At 43.0% G+C, this 21960-nt stretch overlaps 1 protein-coding gene across 4 annotated transcripts in view; it reads right to left on the bottom strand.

Annotated features, from left to right (window-relative positions):
• PRRX1 (paired related homeobox 1) overlaps positions 1–21960 on the bottom strand; it is an 80284-nt gene that overhangs the window by 12616 nt on the left and 45708 nt on the right. For 2 of the 4 annotated variants that reach the window (XM_031031289.2, XM_031031288.2), the window contains exons 2-4: positions 11324–11499; positions 6516–6697; positions 2684–2755 (exon numbers count right to left, since the gene is read on the bottom strand). In XM_031031289.2, coding sequence (XP_030887149.1) covers positions 2701–2755; positions 6516–6697; positions 11324–11499 — 413 coding nt within the window. In that variant the 3' untranslated portion in view covers positions 2684–2700. The remainder of the gene's footprint in view (positions 1–2683; positions 2756–6515; positions 6698–11323; positions 11500–21960) is intronic. The other 2 variants (XM_081824586.1, XM_006736378.3) reach the window with 1 other exon arrangement.

The raw sequence follows: 21960 nt of genomic DNA, 5'->3' as shown, positions 1-21960 counted from the left end.
TCAGTGCAAATTAGAGTTATACATTGCACAGGAAATTGGGTTTTCACGAGGACACTTTCCCTTAAATGGAAGCCTGAGTTTCTAGAGTCAAGAAAGTACCCTTGTCCAATTGTACTGTGGTGTCATTAAAAGGACACAACTGCATTAGTGACACTGAGATAATGCCTCGTAGGTGGCCCTCAAGTTAGTGGGGCATGAAGATTAAAAAAGCAGCTGATATTAATGAATGAGTTTTGCAATTCCCTAGGAGCTTAATTTGCCCTTGATAAATGTTTAGGAAAGTTATAAACTTTCAAAAATGGATCCAACTTACTCCAGCGCATTGTGTAGCTCTAAGAAGTAGGATAAAAGAACAGAGCCAGTCTTAACTTCATAGCCTCTTAACCAATGTTTAGAATATATAACCCTGCAAGTAGAGACCATAGTGATATTTTGTGCACATACTAAAGAATTGCAAGTCTAGTTTCTCAACTTGCACTAAAAGAGCCATAGAGGAATGCAGTGGGCAGTCCGTTGACATACCAGGGACAAGCAAGACTTGTGACAGGTCAGAGAAGACAGAATTAATGAGTGGGTACTCTAGAGCAGCTTAGTCATGCTTTAAAAACAGCATGAAAAGTAAGTTGGAGAGGACTCGCTTCCCAGAGAGACAACAGATGCAAGAGAGCCTTGACTGGCTGCCAGTGTGAAAGATTTTTTGTGACCACCTGTTTTCCATGCCACCAAAACTTATAAAGGTCTATGTTAGGAAAAGAGAGAGAATCTTGAAACGTTTTCTAACAAGACGAAACCAAGGAGGGTTTTAATTAGCTGTTTCGACCAATTTTATAGGACCATTCAAAATGTAAAGTGCCCACTCATTCCTACACAGGATCAAGCTTCCCCGGATCAGAAAGTGAGACAGAAACTAAGTGATTTGTATCGATTAAGCACATGATAACGCCAAGAGCCTGCTTACCAACACTGAGAGATCCTGCCCATTGGTCCTGCCTTCTAAGAACCACCTGTTCTTCTAACAGGACACAGACACGAGCTGAGTACAGGGACTGAGTTTACAGGATTTGGCGAAAGCATCATTTCTCTCAAGTTTTTAAGAATGTCAGTTCTTTGTGTCTGTGACCGAGAAACTGCATTGCCAAATAAAGTGCATTGAGGAACTGGAGATGAAAAAGAAATGCTTGTATTCCCATCTGTTGATTCAGCAGCTCTGCACCAGGATTTGTACAGAGCTGACAAATTTAAGTAAGCTTGAAATTTTTCCATCTCCTTATTTGGAGATTCCTAACAGATGAAGCTCAGCCACAGACAGCAGAATGCTAACCACGGCAGGGTTCGAGTTCCATTTGCACTGGGGACAAATCATTTTTGATCATTTCAACCTACCCCGAAAGGTTGTCGGGAGGAGGAACGTGTTCACATGACTGCCAAACACCAAGGAAGCATGGAAAATTCTATATACGGTATGATTCTAAAGCCAGGAAACTTATGGGCATCTGCCCCTCTGCTGTCGAATCACCCGTGGTGTATGCCCCACAAATCACCAAACAATTGAGGAGCGCTGGGGGAAAAATAATGCCTGCCTCAGTTTTCAGCCCTAACTTTGTTTTCTCTTTGGCCCTCTTGGACAAATGATGACAAGCTGTTGAAAATTCCCCCCCAAAGACAAATCTGTCAGCTCGAGGAGTCTGTGTGTCATCCTGAGATCCTAAGTTTTCACCAGCTTGGGATTTTTCCAAAGGCTGTAGAGCGTGAGGCTTTTGTGACTCTGTCTGTGATGTGTGGAGGTTGGAGACCATCTTTCTGCTTGTGCATTTGTCAGTGCGGGAACAGAGGTATACCTGCTTCATCTGAGACAACTCCACGCCAGCTTTCCTATGGAAATTTACTTCTAAAGAGAGACCCCATAAATCCTTTTGGAAGTGATCTTTTGTGATTTAAATAAGCATTTCTAACTTCTGTTTCTGAAATTCAGAAGTTGATTTTTTAAACGCGTATTTAGCTCTTAAAGCAGATCCAACGTGGACCATATTTCCTGCATGAGCCTTCAGTTTGCACTGCTCTTTCAGTGAGCCTCTGCCATATTCAACTTTTCTTTCTAGAAATGTTTTTATACACGGAGGCTTGTATCTTTCTCTTGTCTCAAGGACTTTTGTGTCTCTTTTTTGAAATGCACATGGACTACCTGGAATCAAGTGCCCCTGTGAGCTATGTAGTAGGGAAACATTGCTAGCTGACCTTAGATGCAAGGCTACATAAGAGCCTGATGATCCAACTGGCCTGGGGAGCAGCAGGTGCCAGGACAAGCACACAGTTCTCCCGACCCCTGCCCCATATCCTATGGTCACCGAATACTGAGTGTCAGTAGCATCAGCATCACAGGCAAGCAAGTTAGAGATGCAGACCCTGAGTCCTGCTCCAGACTTACAGAATGAGTCTGCATTGCAACCCGATCCCAGGTGATTCACACGCTCAGTAGTCTTGGAGGAGCCCTGCTCTAGACTACCCGACTACCCTTAACTTTATGGACATATATGCCTGCAGCTCTGGTTTCCCATAGTATTCCCCACTTGAAGACTTCCCTAGCGGCATTGCTAAAACTGCAAGACCCACTTTCTTGAACACACTTCATTCCCACTTAAACCCTACCCCCAGCAGCCACCCTCTTCCCCCTCTGACAAGTTACCTTTTCAGTGTCTTCCGTTAGAATCCGTTATGAAGCCCCTCGTGTAAACAACATCTTGGGAGGGACGAGGATCTATTTTTGAAAGCGTGAAAGGGAGAAATGAGCCAAATGCGTTCAGCGGATGTCAGGCAGCACCGTGACCACGATCAAATGGGGGAGGAGGAGAAGGATGGGGAGGGGAGCCGTGGACAGGGACGGCTGGCCGCTCTCTTGCCTGTCACTAGTTTTCTTTGAAGCCCAGTCCTCCCTCTGGAACTGGCACTGCAGATCCAGGTTGTTCTCTAGCTCCCATAGGAGAGGATGTCTCTGGAGAGATGCTTCTTGACTACTTAAAACCTAGAATAACCATTAAAAGTCTGGGATGTGGTTGATCGCTGCTCCCCAAGAGGCAAAGCACCACAATATTTGTTAGTCTTAATACCTCTGGTGCTGGGCGCGCCCTCCTTTGCCTATGGAAAACAGTTCTGAGCTAAGCAGTGGGCAAATGTGCCAAAACAAGCTTCCCTCTGCTGGCTATGGGTAGATAAAGACGACACCTGCTAGGACAGTACTGTCTGTGTTAGAGAACTCTTTGCGCCTCCTGGTGACTCAGTTGCCTGCCTGACACCATCATCTGTAACATGCTCAAGGGAACGGACGGGGCCATGTCGTGCTATAGATAGGGTGAACCATATGTCTCCTGTGACGCCTGTTGTTCTGGTGTCATTATTAATAGCACTCCCCTTTCACTCTCAAAAGTGTCCCAGCTTGGACGATAAATTATACAGCCACCACTCTGGGTATAAAAGACACCCAGAAAAAAATGTGTTGGCTCTATTCCATCCCATAATTCTGACCACATGCAAACAATTGCTTTGAGTCTTGGTTTCCTCCTCTCCTCTTTCAGGGGAGAGTTGTGGAAGTCAGCAAGGTGTCCTCTCTGGCAAAACTGTCTGCTCACTGTCCCTGGATTGCATGACCAAGCCACATCAGTCATCCCAAGGGGATGCTCACACACCCCAGAAGGTGGATCTCGGCCGCAGGCGTGCTTCACTGATCTGAGATAGACACTGAATCAAAAGGGCATGGGTTTACACAGTTTCCTGGTCTTACCCTTTTTACTATGTCCAATGTAATGTAAGGCTTAATTTGAATGAAAATATGGTGATGTGGCCTAATATGCTGGACAGACACAGGGATCACGAGCACTGGGTCTTATTCTGCTGGCTGAAGGCTTAAACTTGAGCAAGTGTTCAGTTTCTTCTTTGGAACCAAAGCAAGGACAGAGCTAGCACACAGGAGCGTTCCAAGGATTAACCAAAAGAAATGCCTTTTAATGAATGTCACATGTGAGATAACTAACTTGACATAAATGTACCAACAGAAATAGCCAGTTAATTTTTTATAACACAAAAGGTCTATCATTTCCTTTGCTTTTCATCACTTGTTTCTCTTTTATGTTTCCTAAACAAGATATGTTTCCTACCAAGCTTCAAAATGTGAAACCATAATGTATTTTGGTTCTAAACATAGCAGAAAAATCTCTGAGTAACAGAATAGCTTTGCCACTTTTAGAAATTAACCAAAATATAAACACTGCAGTCAACATTGGGTCAAAAACATTGATACTGATTAAATTACTATTTTAAACCATCATTCTTCTACTGCTATCTGGAGATTAATTTATTCTTCATACAGAATATGAACAATCAGATTCTATGCGATTTTTAATTTTTTTTACAAACTCAGTATCTAAGAGAAAAAAATCATATAAAGGTATACCTTGAAATGAGTAAAAAGCACTAGTTTATATGATTTTTAAATGAAAACAGCAGAATACAAAATATGTACACTAAGGCTACACTATATAAAATACTGAACTCTAACTGCAAAAATAACCAAACTAGTTATGTTAAGATGATGCAATTACGAATGTTTTTAAAAAATGTATCTAGTAAAATAAAATAGAACATTTCCAAAAAAGGCACACATAAATTGCATGTTAATAATTTCAGTTAGATGCCCATATACAAAATATGTATGATGTAGGCATTAGGGCTTGACCTTTCGTTGAGGTGCAGGCAATCTGATCCAATATTAATTTAGGGAGGATTTGAGCCCTACCCACGTAGGGTAGGTAGGTAGTGTACTGCCCTCAGACTCCCACTGGTAAGGACTACATGGCAGCCATCTGGATGGTTTAGAGCTGGTGTGAAAAGTTCCTAACTGGGACCCAGGCAGGAAAAGGAATAATACTTCCTGGTCGTGACCAAATTCAAACCAGAGACCTTGAAACATCAAGCTTTGAACCACATCCATTTCCCAAGCCATTTAATGAGTCTGTGAGCTATCAATATTTATCAGAGAAACAAAGCAGTCTTTTACTTATTTAAAATATTAAAGAATATATGATTTCACAATGGTCTTCAAAATGTGTTTTAGTAAGTCCTATGGGAAAAGAGTCTAAATTTTAATTCAGATATACAGATAGGGCTAATCTTTTGAAGTCAGCAAGGCTTACTATATCTGAGAGATGAAGAAATTTCCAATTTCCCAGGCATGGGGTCTCTAAGTGCTAAGACCAACATAATTCAGACTAATTTCACAACGGGGGATTAAAAAAAATTCCAAATACATTTATGGCATTTCTTTCAGGGAATTGATTTGGAACAGAAAGAACATTTAGGTGAGGTCTTATGCTTTGATTAAAACCATCAACTTTTGAAAAGTATTTGCGTTTCACAAATGTGGCATTTCATATCAGGAGTTCAGCTTTCGCTGGGAAATAATCTCCTATAACTAGTTTAAGACCTCTACTTAAAGCATTAATTAACCTTAACAATAAAAAGGCAAATAAAAGCATAATAAGTGAATTTGTGAATACTTCCTCTGGCAATTGGCCAGAGAGCACACAGCCTTGACCCGGTTTCTAAGAGTACTCAGGTTTAGGTTGGTTCAAAGAAAGGCACTTTGGAACAATGATGATGTTTTAGGCACTTGGGTCTCAACTTCCCTTGGGCATTAACCTGTATTATCTGAACAGCATAATAAATGGAGATTTAAAAAGCCTCTCCAAGAAATTGAAATAGTACTCTGTTATTTGCTTCTTGAAATTTTTTCACCTTTTTAATATAAAAGTTTAGTGTAAATTATACATTGTTTTTAATATTTTAAAAACCCCACTCAGACAAACTGACCCCCAAAGAACTTCAGATAAGTAGATAAGAATTTGCAATAGAACAGGAGGTATTTTGTATCATAAGACATCCCTACCTGCTAACAAGGGACTGTGGCCATGAGCGTGATCAGAATGGTCGTGGATTTCCCTTCCTTCCCTCTCTGTCTCTCTCTCTCTCTCCTTCCTTCCTCCCTTCCTTTTCCTTTTCTTCCTTTTCTTCTTTTAATTCAAAATCAGTTTTACCATAAAGTTTGTCTTTGAGCCTACACTTGGAGCCTTTCAAGTTAAATTTCTACTTGAGCGTAATGAAACACATCTTAAATTTGGAATTGGAGTCAAGTTTTGTTCCTGAATGTTTGCAAGAGGGACTCTGGGCATAGCTTAATGATCTTTTCTTTTAGATTCTTCCCCATCTTTGAAACCTTTGCAAGAGTTCCTGAGTCCAAGAGAAGATTGCTGATGGCCTGTCCCTCTCTCTTCTGCCCCAAACCCTGCTCCTGGGGCAACTAGTAATCTCCCATGAAAATCTGGGGGTGTCAGCAAGTTGAATGTCTCTGAAGAGGTTAACCCAGTAAGAAATGTCAGCCAGCCACACCAGCAGCTCTGAAACGTGACCGACCGCTGAGAAACGTGTGGAAGTGGAGCAAGGGGCAGGGGGTTGGGCCAGTCATTCACCTGTACGGAGAGGCTGTCCCCCAGGAGAGATAATCGGTGGGTCGTGGAGCAGGACGAGGTACGATGGGCTGCTCCACAGCAGTCACGTCCCCTGAGTAGGATTTGAGGAGGGAAGCGTTTTTATTGGCCAGCATGGCTCTCTCATTCCTGCGGAATTTGGCTCTTCGGTTCTGAAACCACACCTGGAAGAGTGTCGGGAGGAGAGTGGGACACAGGGAGGGAGAGAGAAACAAAGAAGAAGAGGTTACACGAATAACGAATAACGTCCTGGTCGATGTTACCACATAACGCCTCCCCAAGGAAGAAACAGGATGGGTACAGAATTCTTCCCAGAACAATACAAAGATGCCACAGTCCTTCCCTGTTGGGCCACGTTAGCGAGCTACCCTGTTATCAGAGAAGGCTATTACAACAGGACCCTGAGGGACTTCCATCATGCCCCCCAGAGATGAGATCCATGACCAGCCCACAAGGGAGCAAAATGTGGGTTACGATCCCGGTTGTTTTGTAATCAAGGAGAAGAGAAAAACCTCATTAGATGTCTGCCATGGATACAGTGACATTTTTAAAAGTCTTTTTCAAAATTCTCCAAAATGTGAAAATATCATCTGCTTTTGAAATAGTTATTGGACATTTAAAGAAAATTCTCCATCTCATCACCGATGCCTGTGGCAAGAATTTACGAAGCAAGTGGTTTATTTGGGAGGTGCGAGGAGCACCAGGGGAAGAGGGAGGAAGTTACAGCAAGAAGCAGCTAGCGACAGCATCCGCTACAGCTCATAACACATTTATCAAGTGCTGCTAAGGGCTAGGAATGTCCATAAGCACAATGGATACATTACTTCTACTTGTCGTGCCCATTCTGTACATTAGGTTTTACTTTTTCTATTTCAGAGTTGAAGAAACATGTTCGATGAGATTAAGTCATCTGTTGAAGTTCACTCAGATAATCAATGGCTAAGTTTCTGTGCTTGAGGACAGCTGGCTCATGACCATACAAGTCCTCCAGAGTGCCACGGAATTGCCTTCAATCGTTTACTCGTTCAAGAAATCTTTATGGGGTCCCTGCCGAGTTCCAGAGTCTGTGCTAATTGCTGGGAGTAGAGACATGAGACTAATTCTCTGTTCATAAGCAGCTCACAGTCTATTAAGAGAAGACAGGCAGGTAAATTGAAAAACTGCAAAACAAGTCTTTTAGGTGCAATTATGGAAAACACAGGGCAAGGCACGGGAGAAAGACATTGTGTGGTGTGGAGTGGGACAGTGTTACAGCTTCTGGGAGCAACATTGGTGTAAAATACCACATGGCTGGTGCCCCGTGTGTTGTGCCTGTGCAAGGGACAGGCAGAAATCAGGGAAGGAGAGGGGCGCCTGGGTGGCTCAGTCGTTCAGCGTCTGCCTTCGGCTCAGGTCATGGTCCCAGGGCCCTGGGATCGAGCCCCGCATCGGGCTCCCTGCTCGGCGGGAAGCCTGCTTCTCCCTCTCCCGTTCCCCCTGCTTGTGTTCCCTCTCTAGCTGTCTCTCTCTCTCTGTCAAATAAATAAATAAAATCTTAAAAAAAAAAGAAATCAGGGAAGGAGAATCCGGTCCTCACTTTCTGGCTCCGCACACGCCAGCTCTTTTGTTTCTCACATGTCCTTGGCATTACTATTTCTTTTATCATTTTAAATGCAAAGGGGTCTATCAGTGCCCTGCTTTATATTATCCACTGGTTCTCCATCGCTCACAGAATAAAATCAAAACTCCTTACCATAGAACAAAGGCTGTTCAGGAATTAGCTCTTGGTCCACCAACCCGGCCACATCCTGCATCACTTGGACCTCATGCACTGGCCCTCCATCATTCCAGTTCCTACCCTGGGCTTGAGACTCTCAGATGCATCCAGTTATTTCCCACACCAAAGGCTCCCTCTGTCTGTGATAGTCTCCCCCTCTTTGTCCAGGTGTCCAAAGACTTGCTTTTTCAAGATTTGACTTTAATATCATCTCTTTTGTAAGCGGTTGTAGTGGAAAGAATGTGACTTTAAAGTCTAATGGAGTTGGATCAAAATACTGGTTCCACTACTTTGAAATTTTGTCATTGAATAGTTATTTAGTGCCTCTGATCCTTTGTCTCCGAACCACACGGAGACAATAATATTCACAGGGCTGTCATGAGAGTTGGCACAGAATGGGTGTATTTAATATGTGTGTATTTCCGCCCCCTTTTCCCCAGGCAGATTTGATCATTCCTTCCTCTGGTCTATCATGAATTCTCATATATTCCTTAAGTATGGGAATCATCTTATATGTCATCACAGTATGGCATGTATATTTATCTTCTCTGTCTCCAGTCTACAGCACTCTTAAGGAGAGGGCCAGTGTCTTACTCATCCCCAGCAAACTGAAACGGTTCCAAGAGTATAATAGGTGTTTGATAGATGTTTGAGGGGGAGAAAAATAAGAGGAAAAAGAAAGAGGGAAAAAAATGAATTTTGCAAAAATGATAAGATATGGCCTCCATCCAAGAGGGTTCACAAACTAGTTGGGGAAGTTGGCTCACATACAACTCAATATAATAGGTGTTGTGTTGTGATAAATGCCATAAAGAAGGCCAGGGTCAGAAGGGAACGGTGCAGACTGGGGAAGGGTAAACTTCATGGAGGAAGAATAACGTGGTGGAGGGAGAATTCTGTCCACACACATATGAAATGTCCACAGCCCCGAGAGGGATTAGAACATAGTAGGGTGAGAAAGGAGGAAGAGAAAATAGTTTCAACGTGTAAAAAAGCATTTGTCTATTGTAAGGGGGGAAAGACCAGCTCACAAACTGCTCTTTCACATTAAAAAAAAAAAATGTCTAGCATTGTCCCATCCATGTGTCCTTATTTACAATTCAGATCACCATGCCAAAGTGGTGCTTCAAGGTACTGTGGGTTGTTGGTCTAAAATTACTCATTACACTGCAGCAGGCCAAGCCTGGGGCATAGAAGATATGCGGAGTTTGAAGGGAGAGGAAGGGATTTAAGAGTGGAAATACAGAGCCTGTTTGGAGAGCTGTGGTTAGCAGCATGGGGGAAGAGGATGTGGGAAAGCAAACCTCAGGGTTGTGCTTTGGAAGGCAGAATCGAGACAGCACAACTGAGCCTTGTCCCTGCAGATCCTGCGGGTCACTCTCACCTGAGCTGTGAGGGGTTGCCAAGCAGTGCCGAGGGCCTCGCCTAACCCACGTGGGGTAGGGGTCTAGGCAATTTTCCCTTTTGTTGCTGACCTCTTGTTCTCTCCTGGGGGGAGCCCTTCTAGGTGAAGTCACTGCTTCCCTATGGGGAGAACCCTGGAAAACTTTCTCATCAGGCTGAAGGGGCGCCCAGGACCCTCTCCATCAACTCAACAAGTGTCCCTCATAGTATACCGCACCTCATGGCATGGACACAGTTCTCACCTCAATGCCCTTTGGGTCTAGCTAAAGTCCCTGTTGGTCAAGAGATCTGGCACTTGCAGAAAGAAATCCCTCAAGTCCAGACTGAGCACAAATATACAAACAATAATTTCCTCAAGAAAACAAGACAGATTGGCCTAATCCACACCCACCCTTATCAAAAGGCAGCCCACCACCAGCTCTAGGGAAGACAATGGATCTTTACTTCCAGCAGAGAGAGCAAGGCACCCCGTGAGGAAGCACTTAGCCAGGAGACTTACTCATTCAAAGTCTACTCTAGGGTTTACAAGCACGAACTTTGCATAACTGCATTCAAATCCCAGCTGAGCCGCTTGCTGGCTCTGTGACTCTGGGTAAAATACTGGAAACTCTCTGTGCCTCAGTTTCCACATCTGCAAGGTGAAGAATTCTATCCACCTCACTGAACTGGTACGACGATGAAACAGATTAGTTCATGTAAAGGACTTAGAACAGCATTTGGTATATAAGGGTTCAAGTAGTGCTAGTTATTAGGTGATTATCATCATTATTACTAATCCCAGGTTGTATTATTTCAAGATGTCTGGATTGCAGTTGATGTGTCACGGCATTAATATTAGAAAGGAGTGCTGTTCTCTCGCTACACTGTCCTGCATGCCCTTGCCCTTCATCGCTTCACAGAAACACAAAATCATCCACTTGAACATGCTCATAACTCTGTTCTTAAATGCGAGGTCTTTGATGTGCTCATTTACACTCCCACCAGTGTCCACAACCATGTGTCTTTATAATAAATCTCTTGCAGGTTTGGAGCTCCCAAAATCCGGGAAGGAAATCTGAGGTAGGGAGCAGAGAATTCATCTCCTTGGCCACCCTAAAGCTCAAATTGAAAGCTGGGGTGGGAGGTGTAGAGTCAAATGCTCAGAATTACAATGTCTGTAACTGGAATCTGCAAGGGCAGGCAGCTATGAGGAGTGAGCTCGCAGCAGGGCATATTCTGCCCACTAAAAGCTTAAAGTTGATTTGTAAAAATACCATGCTGGGCCACCTGGGTGGCTCAGTCGGTTAAGCATCTGCGTTCTGCTCGGGTCATGATCCCAGGGTCCTGGGATGGAGCCCCACGTCGGGCTCCCTGCTCAGCGGGGAGCCTGCTTCCCCCTCTGTGTCCCTTTCCCTCTGCCTGCCGCTCCCCCTGCTGTGCTCACTCTCTCTCTCACAAATAAATAAATAAATAAAATCTTTAAAAATAAAAACACAAATACTATGCTGCCCAAAGAAACACAGTTAGGATCTGATTCTGTCCTCATGCTGCCCCTTTGTAATCTTTCTTAGTAGCAGCTCCTGTGGGAAACCAACGATTGGCATTTTTGAACAGTCTGCGACGCGTGCCCCTGAAGCAATACTTTGGTTACCTGCACTCTGGCCTCGGTGAGGTTCACCCGGCGGGCAAGGTCCTCTCTCACGAAGGCGTCTGGGTAGTGTGTCCGCTCAAAGACGCGCTCCAGAGCCTGCAGCTGGCTGCTGTTGAATGTCGTCCTGTTCCTCCGCTGCTTTCTCTTTTTCTTTTCCTCGGAGTTCAGCTGATCATCTGGAGCAGAAGAAATGGATGCTAAGGAGCTAAAGTCACGTCCGGGTCCCCATTTACACTCCTCTGCTGAATATCTACAGTAAGAGATTGTTTCCTTTGCTCACATTCTTACATCTCTAGTGTTAGAGCCAAATGTCACATTCAATGTGCAGATGAGGACAGGCATCGGTGCTCTTGAGTCCACCGGCCAAGGACCCCCGGCAGTTCTGAGGTCTGGCTGCTACTTCTAAATCTGGGACCAGACCTGAACTGACAGGGAGACATTTCTTGCATGCTCCTTGAAGCCTGTTTTGTCAAAGATGACTAAAGGAAAATCTTACTCCTACCCATGTTCTCTGGACTTCTGTAGAATGGGGGAAGAAGAGTAGATTGCCTTGGACCTTCTTTGTCTTATGTTATATTATGTTCATTTGTACAGTTTCATAACCAGGGAAACCAACTATTCCCTGGTTCCTTCTCCTCAACATACCCACGTAAACACAAATGCAGGAGTTAGTCAAACTGATGAGAGGGAGTCCTGTTTTACCACGTGTTCTCCTGGAAACACCAAGTCATTCCTAACTGCATTTGCTCAAGGCTCTGTGCTCTTGCTAAGGCCAGCTTCCAAAGCCTCAGCCTAGATCAGGGATGGTGCTCCCACACCATCCACCCAAGCCAGCATTGGCCTGGGACTTGCCCGATGAGAACAGAAGTACAGGGAACCAAACTGAAAGATCTCTGAAACAGTTTCACCCAGAAACTTTGGGGAATCGTGACCCCCAAGGTTTCACCTGTCAAGATCCCCACCTCGTTTTCCTCTCAGTTCCCCCAAAGACATCTTGGCAAGCTGCTCATCCAGCCTGCCCAAGGAAATAAGAGAGTAGCTCGCTCCAGTCCTGCCACCCGCATCAGCGCAGGCCGGAATGATGGATGTGTGAAGCTGAGCAGAACACCAGCTGGGCCACCGTCACCAGCAAGACATCCTTGTGAGGCCTGGCCACTGCAGAGGCATGTGGCGCCCAGAGATTTATAGAGCAGAGGTGCGGAGGCCCAAGACACATGCTTGGCCTGGTGAACTGGACTTACACTTCCAACGGCCCTCCCCTCAGACTCTCAGCCCAAAGAAAAACAGGAGGAATGAGAGTGAGGATAGAGGGAAATCGGGGTTTGGCCCCTTGCTCCACACGCAATAGAGAGTAGCTCTCAGCCATTTTTTCCAACATGTGAGCTCTCCTGTTCCTCTCTGACTATAAACACACAACACACTCAAGAAAGCAACCAGGGGCGCCTGGGTGGCTCAGTCAGTGAAGCCTCCGACTCCTGATTTTGGCTCAGGTCTTGATCTCAGGGTCCTGAGATCAAGCCCCATGTTGGGCTCCAGGCAGGACATGGAGTCTACTTAAAAAAAAAAAAGCAACTAGCATGAATTAAGAAGTCCTAAAGAAAAGTGATACCTATCTGAGCTGTAATATTATTATTATCACAAATTGAGGGCATGTTCTAAATTTGGGTGTGGATTCAAAGTGTAGCTTATATCCAGGAGCTCCTGGCCCAGATCTCTCAGTGCCTGACAACTGAGGCCTCCAAGTGGTTTTGATCAGAGATCCCTTGGTCATGAGTGCTGCCTTCCCAGAACAGAAGCTTAGAACAGAGACTGCGCATTTCCTCTGGATATTTAAAGCACTCAGATAGCATGGAGCACTGGGTGTTATAGGCAAACAATGAATCATGGAACACTACATCAAAAACTAACGATGTAATGTATGGTGATTAACATAACATAATAAAATTTAAAAAAAGAATAAAAAAATAAAAATAAAGCACCCAGATATAGTAAGCACTTGTTGAATGTGCAACTTTTCTTGTCTTTAGAAAACTGTTCTTGTTGAAAAAATCCATACAATCTCAATCCCATTCCTCCCGCTAAGAAGGTGCTGACACTTATTCTTTCAGTTTTAGGGTCATGTTCACAGTTGACCACCTCCCTGTTTTTTTTTTTTTTTTTTTTCTATTTGTGGTATCTCCACCAGGAGCCTTGTGTTGAAGAAGTTGCTGTGACACTTTCAATAAGAATGTCAGGTCTGCAGCATCCTGAGAATGGAGCCAATTTAATTATCATGATTTCTGGGATCGATCAAGGCCTGGAATATCCCAGCCAACATCCTGATTATACCACTATTCACCTATCAGCAAAATTCATTTACAATTACATCCACACTGGAATCCAAACACCTGGGGTCAAACAGCGCTCAGCAGTGGCCTCACATCTGTGTTCTCCTTCATATTTAAGTATTTGGAGGCTTTCCTGTTGTTTTCATTCTCTTTCCCAAATCTTTTTTTCTACAGTTTTATCTGTCTTGTACTTCAGGTCTCTCTAGGTCATCTAGGCCTTTTTGACAGCACCACAACATATATTTCATGCTCCTATTAAACAGAGTTCTGGAAAAAATCTGTAGCTTCCATACCTGCCCAGGACTGAGACCAATTAGACAGATCCTAGGCTTTTATGTTTATTCACATAAAGGAAATCTCTTATTAAGCCAATCCTATGATTCATTTGCCTCCCTCAGAGAAAAGTCTTTCTCAGGTATAGCCACAAATTCTAAATCCTTTATGCTGTTTTATGAACCTTTTCTTTTTGTACTGCCAAACTGTGATCAAGAACAAGAGTATTTTATGTTTTGTTCTTAGTCCTATAACCTGCTACATAATCTCTTGGTAGTTCTTTGAAATCTTCCACCTTTCACTCAAATTCCACCGACTGTCCACCATAAACCACCAGCTCCCCTGACGTGGGAGTAAGGGAAATGGAGAATTATAGTTTATGACACAGAATAAATAGCTATGATGACCTGAAATGAGGCCAGCAAAAGCTTCCCAGTGAATGTTCTTGTTGTTTTTAACAAAGGAAAACACCAGTCCAGATCATGTTGAAGGTGAGAAAAGACACACAAATAACAGGGGTCCAAGGAGTCTGGATCTGGCAAATGTCCTCCTAAGTGCAAGTATAATGGAACGAGACAATGAGCGGGCAACAGAGACAGCTTGAGCGGCAGCCCCTGGGCTTGGCTGTCTTTGCTCATAACCACAAACTGCGTGCTCCCTGTTTTCCTCCAAGAACACAGAAGATGGGACCCAACACAGTCTCCTGGGCAGCATGAGAAGAGACGTCAACATCTTAGAGATTTACAAATGTGGGGCATTGGAAGGGCCCGTGATAAGCACTTTTTAGCAGATTCTGGATGCTGGTTGAAGAGAGGGGAGAGAAGGCAGTGTGTTTTTATCATTGGAGGAGGGTCATCTTTCCGTAAAACCAGTTACAGAGAAGGTTGGTTTTAACATATGCTGCCCAAGGATACTGATGTCCAGTTGGACGTCAGGGAGCATCTCATGCTTTGGAATTCTGAAGTGGGTAGGAGTCACCAAGCTGCAAAATAACCACAGAGGACTGAATGCATTTTTATCAAAATCGTAATATTTCTAATCCAAGGTGTTTATGGATTTTATGAATGATTATGTATTTTTATGTATGTTGTGGATGATTGAGTAAATTGCAAGTATACAGTTATGGCCACGATTTCTAATAAAAACCAGCAAAATGGCCTTGTGAGCAGGTGTATTTTCACTTGGAATCATGAGTCATAAAACATTGGCACCAAATGAAGCCAGAGAAATTGTCTAATTCCACCCTCTTATTTTATAGATGAGGTAAATGAAGCCTCGAAGAATGAAGTGACTGCCCCCAAATCACAATACCGGCTGTGCCTGAGCCAGAGCGAGAAGCCAACACTCTTAATTCCACTCCAATCTCAAGTGCAAATGACAATAGTCATGCGTATGAAACATCTGAGATACAAATAAAAAACCATGACCCTGGGGAAATCTTATGGGAAATGCAGGTCTTTCCATATGATTTATATAAAGAGGGTCTAAGATAGAGGGTCCATGTGTATCACATGTTGTCATTCCTACCAGAAGAGTCATTAAAAAATGTAAACATTCTCATCTGGAATAGTTACTTTGATCCAGATGTTCTTGAAGTTCCTTTTTCAATGGCCTCCATAAGTCTCTGCTTCATCAATTAAATATGTGCAGGGTGATTTTTGCACAGTAGCAAACCCCATCTTCCATCTTCTCTCCACATCCATATTTACTCCTTCACTTTCTTAGGACACAGTTCAAAATCTCTGTTTTCTATGACACATCCTAAATTGACCTCCTGTAAGACTTTGCCGATAACTTCCATCCATACTGATCTCTCCATTCTCCTAATCCCTACATATATTTTAGTATGTAATCAAATACTTTAAAAAAATTATGGATCAGTTCTATCTGTGTCAATGTTTTGTCACCTCGAAGCACTCCTATATTCCTGTAGAAATGATTTAGGGTCTCTTGATAAATTACATGACAATAAAATCTTGAAACAATCATGGTAGTATTGTGGCATAGAAGCAGTCCCAGAAAATTAGAACTTTGGTGATTCATCTGAAGTTTTAAAGGGCTGAATAATTTCTGAATTCCAATTATTCTTTTTAACAGTCCATAGCAAATAATTAGGTTAACAGTATCATTTGTTTCTGGATAACTTTACCTGTGGAGGAAATAACTTTCACCATTTCTTTTTCAAATAGGTTAGTCATCAGATGTAGAGATGGGAGAAGCTGTGTGGTTCTGATTCCTTTGTAAATGCAGAAATTTGTCCTTCATTTTTATTCCTTAGTAGAAAAGCAGCTCCAAGATAAAGGAGGGGTTTAAACAAGCAGAAACACCGGTGAGAAAGAGATGCTAAAGAGAATGGCATTTGTAATGGATCGGGATGAGAACACATATGAACATTGCTCCAGGTAAGAAAGCCCAAGTCCTACGTGTGATGCCCCATGTGCGTTCAAATACAAGTTAAAGGGAACAATAGCTCTGTCCTTGGCTCCGGGCTGGAATTCACTGTGGATTCCACATCTGGCTGCCAAAGCTGCACTGAAGAGTGGGTGGAGAAGACAATGTGAGGAGGGCCATCCTTAAACAGGAAGACCAGGTAGCACGCAGTGACCCCAGCTCACTACGGCCTCGCACTTGCTAGGCAGGCTTCAGTTAACTCCCAAAGACCCCAACCCTCTTCTGCTCTGCATCTGGTGGGAGAAGCCTTGGAGATTCCAAATAGGTCAGCCAAATATAATTTAAAGGTACAGCAAAAACATATTTTAGGAATAAAATCTGAAGAAAAATGTGTTTCGTATGCCTGAGTCACATCAATTTGGAAAGAAATCTGATGCAAGAAGATAAAACGCCAGCTTCAGTAGCAGAGACCAACCACCACATCAAAGCTTGCCTTCTTCCTTTTGGTTGAAAACATGGCAGGCCAGCGGATCTAAAGAGCAGCCCGCTGATCATTTTATGGGCATTGAAGAATGTTTTCAAAGGAACTTACATTGCACAACTACTTACTTTAATGGGATTTGTGTGGTTCGGGTGCTGCAACCTTTGGAAAATTGAAGGGAAGTATAATTGCAAAAGCCACTAAAAACTGTTTAGCTTTTATTGCAAGGCCTATGAAAAGCAGCAAGATACATCTGTGGCATTCATTTGAGTTTCTTTGGCTACACTAAGCTCCAATTGCAATTAGGACAGCATCCTTTTAATATGTGCTCCGATAAATGGCACATGGGTCATTTAACTGGGATAACTGTTGCAGTGTGGACCGAGCTTAGCACATCACAATGACCAAAGCCAAGTCTGCACCTTCTCAACAGCATACCTGGGATCCTCCACCACTGAATCCCAGCAACTCTCAAGACTGACCAGGTCTCTGCCAACGCTGATGCCCAGCTGTGCGGGTGCATCCTCACATTGCAGCTGTTAGACCTTGAACTTCACATAATGGCCCTTGATGTGCATATTTCTTTACTGTCAACTTGGCAAATAACACTATTTATTTTTAGTCAAGTATCAGTCTTAAGCCTTAGAAAATAGCATGAGAACACCTCAAATGTAATTTTGGGGACATACGTCCTTTGGAGAATAAAATGCTCTTAAAAGCGTGAAATATTATTTGTAATAGTTTTGACACCCAAGTTGAGTCAGTAGCTCCATGTAAAGCTACAGTGGTTTTATGTGGAGATAGCTCAATGTTGAGCTCTCTCAGTATAGCTGACTCTCCTTGGAAAGACAGAACCCCGAAGAGTTTGAGGTATCCTCATGGGACCTGCACTGCTTTGGACTCTTCGTCTCACGTATTTCCTTGCACCTCTCCAGGACAGATACTATTCCAGAGAGTCAAAACTCTGAATCACCTTATCTACGTTAACTCTCTTAAGACGTTTATCTGAAAGCATTCCTGATTGGAACCCCTGAGGAGACCCAATATAAAGCGAGCCTCCTCATGCAGTCCCATGCTGGAACCCTCACTCTCTATTTGCATAATTTCCCCCATGCTGGCATCTTCCATGTGACTCTGAGTCTATTTTCCACGGTAACCTCAGAGTACAAAGTGTATGTTTGCATTCAATGTTCAATAAATACAAATTAGGGATCAGATGTAGAATATTTATATATTGGAATTATTATTATAGGAGTTCAATTGCTGAACAAATACCTTCTCTTGGATGAAAAATAAAATAAAATTCTGGCTTCAGATATGTAACCTACCCCCAATTTCTCTATGGATGAATCCCTTATTTACCTAGTTTCATTTTCAAATGTCAAAAAACAAACAAACAAACAAACAAAAAACCCAACCCGGAAAATGAGAATGTTCGCATCAGACCCAACTAAACTGCCATTGGGAAATGGGCACAGTGGAGGGGGGAGTGGAAGGTGAACTGGCTTGGGAACCGAACGGGATGACCTGCACTCTCCCACAGGCCCTGCTACTTACTGGCTGTGTGGCCTTGGGTAAGGCACCTTCCTTCTCTGAGCCTCAGTTTGCAAAACAGTAAAACGGAAGCAAGACGACCTACTTCCTATGGTCATTTGACAATGTGATGAGCACACAGTAGGCATTTGGCAAGTGGCAGGTTTCACAACCACCACTGCTGTTATGGTTTCTCCCCAGAGACAGACTGCTCAAAACCACTGCTGTTGTTTCTTTTTTTCCTTCTGTTCACTGTCGGTATTTAATCGGTAAGATTTCTATCACAGCATAACTGCAGAGAAAGTGAGAAAACCACTCACATATGTGATACGGCTTTGTTGGTTTGATGGACTGCAGGACTGAGATCTAAGAAGCTTGACAAATGAACAAAAGCTTTAAAAGTCGAGATCTGAGATATGGCGGTTGATCCAAAATTGTACTATAGAAATCATGCACAGACATTTGTCTGAAAAGCCCCATTTGGGACATTTTTTGCTGCTAGTCAACTCCTGGCTTTCTAACAAGACAATTTTCTTTTCTCAATTCAGATTTTGGGGTAACATTCAGAAAGCAGGCAGATTCTAGACTCAAAGACAGGTAAGCCATTGGCACCTTTAACAAGTAATCTCACTAGAAATGAATTAAAAAAAAAAAACATGAAAAAGGAAGAAGGCCAAGGGCTAAAGCCAGGCTATGAAAATTCAATGATTTCCCAGCCTGTGTGCCTTGGGTTGACTGATTTGGTTGCCACATGTCTGAAAACACAAATCTTGGGTCACATTACTCAATATTTATTCAGTGACTTTTTTTTTCTGAATGTCTGAGCACTTTGGTAAATGCCAAAGGGATAAAAAGAAAACCAAGAAAGGCAAAGTTCTGGGAAAAGAGTGAGTTCTGACTGAGATTTTAAAAGCTTTCTAAACTTGCCATATTCCAGGTGTGTGGTCCCTATGAAAGTACTGGTAATTCAAGTAGGATTACAAACAGAGCTCTAGATGAGCCGTAAGCTCCTGCCTTCTGCTGGTGGTGTCTCTCCTTTGTAGTGAGACTGTTGTCAGTTTGTAAGAGACACAACATCAATCTTGACATTAGCCGCAGAAATTGGTGTCTTCATGGGAGGTAACCACCCTAAGTCGTATTTTTTAATGATTCTTTTTCTTTTTTTTGGTAATAAACTTTAATGTTCTAAAGAAAAATCTGGGGGAAAAAACAGGCTTAAAAAAGCAAAACTGAAAACAGAGAGCAATGAAAGAGATGCACATAGTTAATGAGGAAGCTCAGCTCTTGGAAGGATAGCAGTGATGCAACAAGACTCTTTGTTGGATAAAAGACAATTGAGAGGCTATTATGAAGGCACTTAAATACCTGAGAAGAGAGGCATGACTTTCACTTGCTCAACTTTTTCATCTCAAGTTGTTTTTCCTCTCCTTTTTTTCTCCTTTTTTTTTTTTCCATCTTAAGTTTTAACTATAGGGCCAGAAGCCTACAGCACAGAAAGCCACAGGGAACAGAGAATTCAGTTTTCATTGCAATAAGAGATGGAGCCAAGGTAATTCTGTAATGACACCATATAGAGTAAAAGAGGGGCCTGAAGAGAAAAATAAAGCCCCTTGCAACTGTTGCTCCTGTCTTTGACATCAGACCTATATGAAGACCCGAAATATGCTAACATGGTCAACATAAGAAGCTTGGTTTTTAAATGATGTTTAAGTGAAAGGAAATTAAAATTCTCTCTCTCTCTTTTTTAAGATTTATTTATTTATTCAGAGAATGAGTGAGAGCATGCACCCGAGTGGGGGCAGAGGGAGAGGGAGAGAGAGAATCTCAAGCAGACTCCCCGCTGAGCGTGGAGTCGGACGCTTAACAGACCGAGCCACCCAGAAATTCTCTTTTAGGAATAAGAAAAGCCAAAATGTAAACAGTGATTTAAAGCTTAGTATTTTTTGGAGGAATAGGCCACGCGCTGTAACATCTCTGAATTTCAATCTTGTCTGTAAAATGGGTTGTAAAATGTAAGATATAAACCATGCATGTTTTTGAAATTGTCACAATTAAGCATACACATTTCCTTCTATTATGTTTTAAATTCTATTACGGAACAATTTTAGACAGGGCTTCGGATGGGCGATCAGGAAGCTCAGATTCTAACCCAGCAGGATTACTGGTCAAATCGGTGATGTTAGGCCTCAGGGTCCTTACTGGCAAAATCACAAGTTGAACTAGGTGACTAAGATCTCTTCCAAATCCAGCATTGTGGGTTTTGAGGATTGTTTTATATTTTCCATACCTAGTCCAATGGAAAACTTTCAATAATTGACTGTTTAAGGCAATGTCTGAATCTTGTCCTGTTGTTGTTGTTGTTGTGTTTTTGGTTTTGCATTGTTTTGTTTTGTCTTCATTTTAGAACACCTTTGGCTAGATGATATATTGGATGAGGACTATACTCTCATTACCCATGCCTGGAGAAAGGCCCGGTGATTGACCTGTTCCTCCATAGCCAGAGCACTCTACAGAGATCAGTCTCCAAGCTGGAATCGATGTGACTCTTTATTTAAAAGAATTTGTTCACCTATAAGCACAGTCGAAAGAAAGAGGAAAACTGAAGGTTTCTATAAGACTTTAAATTTAGCAAACAGCAATGAGAATACCTGCTATTTCTTTTCCTTGACTTCTTAACCATGGGTTAGCTGACTGTAGCCTTGCTGAAAACAGTGTCTGTATCAACCAGCTTAGGCTACTCCCCAAAGTGGCATCACTAACAATGGTCACACTCAATCCTGACCTATCACCTTATTCATTCATTTGAACAAATAGTTATTGAGCATGTGTGGCATGCTGGGCAAGTAGGCACTCTGAGAAATATAGAGAAACATGACGTGTTGTCTGCCTTCAAGAACTTTACAACTGGTGTGGGGACAGAAGTCACAAATACTTGAAAAGTAAAGTGACAGTAAAAAAGACACTCCAGTAAGGGTGGCAGCCATCAGAGCCAATAATGGGCCAGGGAGGAGGGCGGGGACAGCAGCATGGGAGGGAGGTCAGAAGACAGTCTGCAGAGGCTTTCTCTGCCCTATTGAAGTCCAGCATCCCTCTCTCAGCCTCACTGTGGCCCACCCTACTCTAGTTGTGCTGCAGACAGTGCTGACATTTTCCTTGCTTTCATTTCTATTCTTCTTTAGTCTTGGTTCTGCCTAACAACACATCCTAGGCCTTACCTGTATCCATTGACTCTTTATATCGATGGCTCCTTGTCCTCCCCCAAGCCTCAGTTTACCTGTCAGCGATTTCCAAGGACCTTCTCTGATCACCAACCAGAAGCAGCCTTCCCCTCATGATCTTCCATCCAGCATCTGAACCATCTGCCTTCTAACAACACTTCTGACCAAATGTGATTATTGCTTCTGACCATCGCACTAGAATATGAGCTCTATGAGGAACATCTTCTGACTTGTTAATTGTGTGTCCCAGCATCCAGTATTAGTGCTTGGCACATTTGAGGCACTTTTCTTGGAACGCAGAATGAATATGTTAATGGTGTTTGGTGGAAATGCCTATTTTGGGGAGTGCCTAGGTGGCTCAGTCAGTTAAGCATCTGCCTTCAGCTCCAGTCATGATCTCGGGCTCCCTGTTTG

Source organism: Leptonychotes weddellii, chromosome 6 (assembly GCF_054177405.1).
Source record: "Leptonychotes weddellii isolate Sample4059 chromosome 6, ASM5417740v2, whole genome shotgun sequence".
Taxonomy (NCBI): Eukaryota; Metazoa; Chordata; class Mammalia; order Carnivora; family Phocidae; genus Leptonychotes; species Leptonychotes weddellii.
This window is presented reverse-complemented; position numbering and strand designations above follow the sequence as displayed.